A 9,232-nucleotide genomic window follows, 5' to 3' on the forward strand; every position below is an offset into this window, starting at 1 on the left:
ATTATATCGAAACACTCTTCTAACGTATGTTATCATCTGTGACAATTTAGGCTAATTTAAAGTATCAAATTCATTCATATTTGAATCATTTGTTGAAAATTAATATACATATTATTATTATTATTATTATTATTATTATACAAAATGTCAAGAACAGTTAACAGTATAATAACTAACAGAGATCGAGATTGTTTGGCTTGCAGAATTATTAGTGGTGGTGGTTTGATTGGATCAGGTCTTTATGTTTCTTATAATAGTAAGAAATTACAAAAAACTAAAGGAAAAGCAGTGATGTATACTATAGCAAGTGGTATATTGCATTAATTACAACACCAATATTATCTCCTTTTACCAATTTTGTTAAATACATTTATATTTTCTATTATAAATATTGCACATTTTTTTAAGGTTATTTTATTATTAGACTATTATTTTTCTTACTTTCAGGGCTGGTATTATTGGGAACAGCTAGGATACTAAATCTACCACCGTTTCGAGACCAATTTACTAATCATAATTAAACAATATTTAAATATAATTGAAACAATATAAGAACAATATGTATTAACACATACAGGATTATAATAATGCTATACTTAACAGAGAGATACTTTCATAAAATATTACTTTCTTTCCTACTGTAGTATTATATTGTACTAACCAGGAGAGGCTCAGAAGTGTAAACCACAAATTTCTTTTCAAATTTTGTACACTTGTAATAGTCTATGTCTCCTTGTTAGAAAAATTTCCTGATATTAAGAGAACAATCATAAAACTTTCAATGGATTATAAGACATCAGCAATTTAAAAAAACAACGTACTAGATTTTCTGTATGTTTACAGATTTGAGGTTTACACTTCTAAGCTTCTCCTGATAAGTAAATTTTTATATTGCATTCAATTAAAATTAATGAAAAGAATAAATTGTGTAATAGAAATTCAAGAAAATAAAAATCTAATTAATTGACAAGTAGGATTTAGTAATAAAATTAAATAAAAAAGGCATTTAAGTATTTTCCTTCGACTTGTTAATGGTTTTTTTTATTGCTGTCAACATAGGAATAATACATCAACGTGCGTTAACGTTTTATAAAGGTGCAATCATTTAATTTAAGAAACAAAAAAATGAAATAAACACATTTATAAAAACATCAATTTCTCTTTTTAATGTCATGGGAGAATATATATATATTGTGTTGTATAGTTGAAGGATTATTTTGTATAGTTTTTTTAATTTTTTTGTTTGTTTTTGTAAGTATTTTATCATTTTATGAGTAATTTGCCTTTTCGAACAATTTAATTTGATATTTTGTTTAACATTATTTGTATAAAACTTTTCCAATGGAACGGGAGAATGTATTTTTTTTTTTTTTTTGAAATTTCTTTTTTCTTGTAGCCCTACACGAGACTACAATGAAGGTTGTTTTTTTTTTTTTTTTTATCACGACTTTGTTTCTCTCTAGTTTTTATTCACACAACACTCGATTGAAAAAAGAACTTTGCTTACGATCAGAGTTGTGTTTATCTTCTGATCGTATCAAAGAATTGGAATGAATACTGACAAGTTTACTAAATTATTTATACCCTTATTACCACTCAATCATACAATTGAGATGAGTCTAAATAATTCTTAAAAGAGGTACCAAGTGAGAAAAAATGCTGAAACTATTATTATTGCAAAAGCATGGTTTTTATAACCATTTGTATACTTAAATATTTGTAATATTAAAAAGAAAAAAAAAAAAGATTATATCAGGCATCGTTTATCATTATCAGACATATTTTCTTTTTTAATTTTCTATTCTTTTTTTTTTTTTTTTTTTTTTTTTTAAATGAATTATTTACTTTTAAATGAAGGTTCAAAATAAGATGTTTTATGAAATAAAAACTTTTTCCTTGAGGAAGTGTCAGAAAGAAAAAGAAAAATATGTTTGTTAATATCAAATTACAATGGGAGTGTTTTTCATTATAGTTCTTAATTTGTTCACCCCGAGAGCCTGATACTATTTTTAGTACTAAGGAGAACTCTTTTCACTTTTTTTTTCATTTTCTTTTAAAATAAGAATTTTTTAAATATATATATATATATATATATCTAATTTTCCTCCGTACACATTTCGACATGTAAACAAAATCTACGTGAAAAGAAAAATTAAATTAATTAAAAAAAAAAAAAAAATGAAAAAAATGCAACTACGATGATTACGATACACTTATCGTAAAAAATCAAATATCACTTTTTTTTTCTTAAACTTTTCTCTTATTCTCTTTTTTTATCCCTTAATTTTTAAATAACAATTCACGGTGTACAGATATGTAACTACTTTCTGTACATATGAATAAAATAAATTATTAAAAAAAAAAAATAAAATAAAAAGAAAACATTTATCGATCATAAAATGCTTCTTTATGACAAAACGGAGGAAGACAATTGGGCCAGATGAAGAAAAAAAAAAAAAATTAATATTAAACGTTTCGTAAATCCCTTGATGTTACTAAACACATAAGTTATACGAAGATTTTGTTTGTTGTTTTTCTAATGAAATTAAAATTAAGTTTTAATTGTATGTAAAGCTAGTTCTTCAGTACCACGTAAGAAAATAGATATCGTGTCCAATCAACTGTTATAATTATTTCTCCCACTGTCGAAACGTTTGTGTGCTCCGGAGAATGTGTTTTCCCTTCCACGTGCTTGATATCCCCAACGATCTGAAATTATTTATAAAAACTTTCTTAGTTCATTGTTATTATTATTATTATAATTAATTTGTGTGTATAATATGTGTAATAATTAATTAATAATATTATGATTAAATTGGGCTGATAATACAACAAAACTTACTGCGATTGTAGCCACCACCACCACCAGTTCTCGTAGCTAATTCGGACAATTTGGGGTTGATGATTTGATTAGCCTCTTGAAGTACATTAATCAGGTCTTTAGCTTGTCTGCTATTTTGTGGTGTGAAGAATGCGTAGCTTGTTCCTGTGCTTTGTGAACGTCCTGTTCGACCAATTCTGTGTATATAGTCTTCAGACGATGATGGGTAATCGAAGTTGATCACATATTTTACATCGTCAACATCTAAAGAAAAATAATTATTGTAAAGGAGGCAAAAATGATTTAGATGCGCATATTATTCTTTTTTTTTTTTTTTTTTTTTAATCATACGAATCTAAACGAGTGTTTATTTCTTTTTATCTCTGGCTTTTGTGTAGTAGAAAAGTATATAAACAAAAAAATAAAATATGAAAGCTCAGAGAATTTAGTCAGAGTCACTAAGGGACTCTGATAATATTTTTATCTTTCTATCTTGCACATTACAAATTTATATTATTAGCTCCGTAAATTACATACAAATATTTATGTTTATATACATATTAATTATTGTATATATGCAGCTAAACCTATTATCATTCATAAGATTTATATTAAAATGAAATATTAAATAAATGAAAAATAGAATAGAATGTTATTGTTTTTTTCTCTATGTAATAATAGAGAGAATCAAAGTATAAAAGCTATAATTTGATTTATTCAAAATCAATAATTCCACGCAACAGGAGTGAAGAAGACAAGTTCTAATAATTGAAAATTAACATATATATTCATATGAAAATATTTTGATAGATAAATATAAAAAGTATATAAAATAGAAGCTTAAAAGTTGATAGAGAATGAGAAAGATAAAATATAAAATAGTAAAGGAAAGAATAAAAAAAAATAAAAATAAAAAAAGAAGAGACTAGTAATACCAATATAAATATAATATATCGTTGTCTCCGGAATTATTGTTTTATAAATTATGAAAGGATACAAATTATGAGCTTAGCTTATAAATTACGCATTTAATGCGTATTTTATAATCCTTAAGTCTGCTGCATTATAATAAATACAAACCCGTTACTGCTGAACATTGCATTCCGTATGACTGCAAACAAAGTGCCACCAGGGGGTGTGTAGTCTTGAATGCAAGTTCAGATCACGGACTGTTGTGTCGTGAGCATCACAGTAGCGATAGTAGCAAAATCAATAGATTGTTGTCTCTGACACCGGCTGGGCATTGGCTATGAAGTGTGATGGTTGTACCAAAATGGAAACCAGCGTTTTATCTCACAACCAACCAGCACGATAACGCCCGCGCACCACTAAATACTTCCGTGGTACACAGGCTGTACACAGAGGCACATTAAGTACAAGTATTTTTTTTTTTTTTTTTTTATGCAAATTGCGCACGTACTATGAGTGAGCCATGTTATTATTTTTTTTCTCTTTATGGTTTTTCATCGCACACTCACGTATTTAGTGCACCATGTGCCTCTGAAACAAAAGACAACCAGACTGATTAACATAAATTAAAAGATGCCCACACTTATATCTCTAAAAAAACCATTTCTCATTCTTTCATATCATTAATAACATTCTTTTTCTTTTATACTTTTTTTTTTTTAATAATTTTTTGTTGTCGCATTAAAACTTTTTTTTCTCAAGTCTTCGACACAAGCCCATCATCATATCCTCTTCGTCTTAGCTCACAGGAACTAACACAATGGGAATAGATTGCATTAGCAACATTATTCAACAGCTATGCTGGTGGAAGCACACATTTTTTTATCATTACTTTATAAATGCAAATTAGAAAATAAGAAAATAAATCAATATTTAAAACTTTTGAAACATTCAATCGTCATATATAGCATTGGAATAAATATAACAGCTGAGATAACTAATAAACTTTACAAATAAATTACAACATTGCAAAAGTAATAAATAAATAAAATAATAAATAACGAAAAAGAAATAAAAATTTTTTTTTTAAAAGATGCTTTACACGTACAATGTTTTCCAAAGAACAGTTTTTATACTAATTTTGATGTTCTTTTCATCAAACTCTTACAAATAACTAGTTTGAAATTTTATAATGAAACTGCAATCTACTAATTCCCATACATCTCCATAATTGAAATGTAGACATATAACAATTGGTATAATTGCACCTATAAAAATTGATTAAAAAAATGATTATAAATTTATATATACTAAATTAAACATAAATTCCATGTACAAATACTGAAATGAAAAACAGTAAAGCTGTATGTACGTGTTAATTTAGGAATATATAAATAAATACATAGCAAGTTTCATTTATAATAATGTTAAAGAATTATATGAACTTAAATATTTAAGTTTAGCAGTGTATAAAAAAAAAATCTGTATAAAATTATATTGCATAAAAAGTTTGAAACTCACTATGTACACAAGATCGGTCATCTAAAATGTAACAAATTAATATCTTCAAAATTATTTAAAATTAGTGTAACACTAGTCTGTATTCTTCTCAAAATAATTTTATGAAAAAATAATTTTAAGAAAGATATATTCGTCAAGTAATACTAGAATAAATAATTTTGAAGAAACCAGTCAATTACGTTTAAAATGAACTGTCCTGTATATGTGTAGAATTAAAAGCATTCATCAGTTTGCATCTATTGATAAATAAAATAAAGATATATATATGTATATTTATATAAAAGCTAAAATTATCTAAAAAAAAAAAAATACCAGCTAACTAATGCCTTCTATTTTATGGTCTTTAAAAAGCTTATGTAAAGTTTGAGAATATATCATATACTTGTACTTCACACAATGTGTATCTTTTACTTCTGAAAATACTACAATTTAATAGCAGGATCTATATTTCCTATTTTGTAAATATATATAATAAAAAAAAATAAATAAATAAATAAATAAAAAAATACTTTAAACGTTTATTAGAACTGGAAACTGCGATTAAATGTTCTATCAAAAATTTGATAATTTACCTATACGTTACTGGTTATTTTGTTGTTGAAAATATGATCCTACTGTTGATAAGCAGCATTCTCAGATTTATGCAAAATATATATGATTACATTGTCTTTGAATGAAAGTACTATGAAATATATAACCTATAAATATATAATAATTGTTATTCAATAATGATCATTATTTCACGTTATCCATTGAACAGTGAGGCATCACTTCATATAACCAGTCTGTGCTACATCGCCATCTTCTCCTTTTCTATATTTCCTTTAATATTCACGGAATTTATACTAACACATTTTATTTGCATGACTTAGAATTGTAATTGTTATGAAAATTTCTTTTTTCTTTTGTTTTTTTTTTGTTTTACTGCAAGATATTTTTTCAGAATAAAAAAAATAATAAAATAAAAGAAATGTATTACGTACCCAATCCACGTGCAGCAACATCCGTTGCTACAAGAATAGAACCTTTCTTGTTCCTGAATTCTGTTCAATTATAATAAATTAAAATTTGTAACAATGTATTACAGGAAAGGATGAAAATAAATGAAAAACGTTTAAAGGAATTATACCTCTTAAAACATAATCTCTTTCTTGTTGCGACTTATCACCATGCATGCACACTGCAGGCCAACCGTACCTCCTAATATTCCTAGTGATATTTTCAACTTTCTTTTTAGTTTCTACAAAGATGATAGTCTTTCCACCGTCATCATTAACACTGCCAATTTCTTGCAACAGAGTTCCCAATCTGAAATTTAATTAAATATTTCAATATAACTAATATTATTTTTTTATCTATTAGTATTATATATATAAATAACATTTATAAAATGAAATCTGTTTATATCAGTTCTTCTTAGAGGTAAAAGTAAAGGTGTAAATACAATCATAGAATTTCATTAACCTAATTCATCATAAAACAGATATTTCTAATATTTATTTGTTTATATATTGATTAAAACAACTTCGAGAAATTACGAACTACTTACTTTGATTCTTTTTCATGTTCTTGACAAACATCGACTATTTGTAAGATGTTATGATTAGCCGCCAAAGTCAAAGATCCAATATTTAATTGAGTATAATCCGTTAAATATTCCTCAGCTAAATTCCTTACTTCTTTCGGCCAAGTAGCTGACCACATGAGAACTTGTCTGTCTGGTCTGATTTGTTCTATGATCTTTCTAATTTGTGGTTCGAAACCCATATCTAACATACGATCGGCTTCGTCTAATACCAGATATGTACACCTACGTAAATTAGTCGTGCCACGTTCTAAGAAATCGATAAGACGTCCTGGTGTTGCTATACAAATCTCAACTCCACGTTCGAGATCACGTGCTTGGCTGCCTTTTGGTGCACCGCCAAATATGCAAGTATTCCTTACATAAGACAATGATCCAAAATCATTAGCAACGCTTTGTATTTGTTGAGCAAGTTCTCGAGTTGGAGCTAAGACGAGAGCAATAGGACCGTCTCCTCTATTCAAAGGTTGCTGACTATTAATGTGTACAATAGCAGGTAAAATGTATCCTAAAGTTTTTCCAGATCCAGTTTGAGCAATTCCAACCATATTAAGTCCAGACATAGCAATTGGCCAGCCTTGAGCTTGAATGGCTGTTGGTTCTGTAAAACCTTGCTTTCTAATAGCTTGCATAACGTATTCTGGAAAGTTTCCTTCTTCAAAAAATTGAATTGGATTAGGTATTTTCTCTCCTTTAAGAGTAATTTTGTTTTCTTCTCTAAACGAATCGACTTCTTGAGGATGACGCGATTGTACATTTGGATGCGGTACATAGAAATCTTTTTTAAATGGTTTCAAATTTTCATAATCCCAATTAGGTTTTCTCAAATTAGTTCCAGCTACATTAGCATTACGTTGACCGCGACTAGCAAGACCTCCATTATTTCCACCAGTACCTCCGTTACGACTTCCAAATCTATTGTTTGTATTGCCACTACCATACCCATTTCTTTGGCTTACTCCTCCACGATGGCTGGCGCCATTGCTACGATAACCACCAGACATAGATCCGTAAGTCCTGGAAAATTGAAATAAACTTACTTTAATTGAATATTAAAAGAATAATAAACAATGAATATATTACTAAAGGAAAATCGAACTTTACTAGCAAATTATACAATTGTAGTGAACATTGAGAAACGGTTCCAGACTTTAGTGTGTGGACTCCGAAGGCATTAGTTCACATTTTGATTTTCCTCTTACAAGCATTCATGCTCCATCGAAATACAAAATGGAGGCATGCCAAAATAAGAGGATTAATAATTCATTTCGTTTTGTATATAATATATATTTTTACAAGTAAATTTTATATTGCACAATTCTATCAAATTAGAAATTCAAAAAATGATAAAGATAATTATTATTACATGTTAATATTTAAAAAAAAAAAAAAAAAGAAAAAAAGAAAGGAGGAAAAAATTACTTTAAAAAGCAAATAAAAAATTTCTTTTCGTTAGAACATTTCTCTAACTATTAACTTGAATTAGTCAATTGTAATATTTGTTCGAAAATAATTAAGGATTAGCAAAATACTAACCCAATTCTTATTAATCCAAGAATAGTACTCCTGGTTCGTATCCTTAAACGAAGACATTTACAATAATATATTAAAACTAAACCAAATCATGGTCGAGAAAGTAAATTAATAGTTCTTTGAAAAATAATAATGTCTTCTAGAAATTTCTATTTTCTCTTTCTTTTTTTTTTTTTCATCGTTTAGGCGAGAACAAAATGGATACTTCCATTATGGACGGTTCGATAATTTCGCGCATTGCGAATCTTGCCGATGTGCGCATGATGGAAAGTTCCAGAAATTTGCACAATCATATTAAAGGTTTTCAATGAATCACTGTGTATAATCCACTAAACCTCATGTTTTGTAGATAATAATAATGATAAAAATTCTGAAATACCTACTAAAGTAGTGATATCAAATTAAAATGAATTTCTTTACTCACATGTTGAACAGTTGTAACTGCTTTAGTCCCAGAAGAGAATGTATGAGGTGTGTGCAGTTGTTAAAACTTTGTTTTTTTTTTCTTTACTTGAAAGCAGCGAAGATTTCTGTAAAATAAATAATTTGGTTAAAGCTTCGTTGAAATATTGTTTAAAGAGGGTATTGAAGAATTGAGAACAAAAATACACGATAAAATAAAATAAAAAATGTACGATATAATATAAGACTGAACTTACCCGCGCTGCTACCAGGGACAGAAAGAACGACCCAGGCAGTTGCCGGATATGAGTCACCTAAGATTCTACTTCCTAAAATTAGTAGAGAGGGTAACAATTCTGCGCACAACTTCCAAATTCATCTTTTGCGCATACTTTCCATGTATCGATCTCTTTTACTTTTATATATTTCTAGAAAATTCGTCAACAGAACAATTTATAAAT

The 9,232-nt window shown here is 27.5% G+C and overlaps 2 protein-coding genes across 4 annotated transcripts; one reads left to right on the top strand and one right to left on the bottom strand.

Annotated features, from left to right (window-relative positions):
• The first annotated feature begins 3 nt into the window (after nt 1-3).
• On the top strand, nt 4-1,439 carry LOC107068587 (uncharacterized). Its single transcript, XM_089178944.1, has 2 exons — nt 4-310; nt 448-1,439. Exons 1-2 carry the CDS (start codon nt 145-147, stop codon nt 519-521), a joined length of 240 nt encoding a protein of 79 aa, XP_089035070.1. The 5' UTR covers nt 4-144; the 3' UTR covers nt 522-1,439.
• Nucleotides 1,012-9,153, bottom strand: LOC107068582 (ATP-dependent RNA helicase p62). Of its 3 annotated transcripts, XM_015325151.2 has the most exons (8): nt 9,029-9,145; nt 8,794-8,899; nt 8,373-8,414; nt 6,801-7,853; nt 6,381-6,559; nt 6,235-6,294; nt 2,843-3,085; nt 1,012-2,709 (listed from the first exon to the last, which is right to left on the bottom strand). In XM_015325151.2, coding segments are annotated over exons 2-8 (1,671 nt in total). In that variant the 5' UTR covers nt 8,796-8,899; nt 9,029-9,145; the 3' UTR covers nt 1,012-2,617. The 3 variants fall into 3 exon arrangements, with proteins under 3 accessions (XP_015180637.1, XP_015180638.1, XP_015180640.1); XM_015325152.2 differs by lacking the exon at nt 8,373-8,414 and having other exon boundaries at nt 9,029-9,092; XM_015325154.2 differs by lacking the exons at nt 1,012-2,709; nt 2,843-3,085 and adding an exon at nt 3,138-4,321 and having other exon boundaries at nt 9,029-9,153.
• Nucleotides 9,154-9,232: the final 79 nt, after the last annotated feature.

Source organism: Polistes dominula, unplaced genomic scaffold (assembly GCF_049000335.1).
Source record: "Polistes dominula isolate Pdom_NZ unplaced genomic scaffold, Pdom_raw_medaka contig_18, whole genome shotgun sequence".
Taxonomy (NCBI): Eukaryota; Metazoa; Arthropoda; class Insecta; order Hymenoptera; family Vespidae; genus Polistes; species Polistes dominula.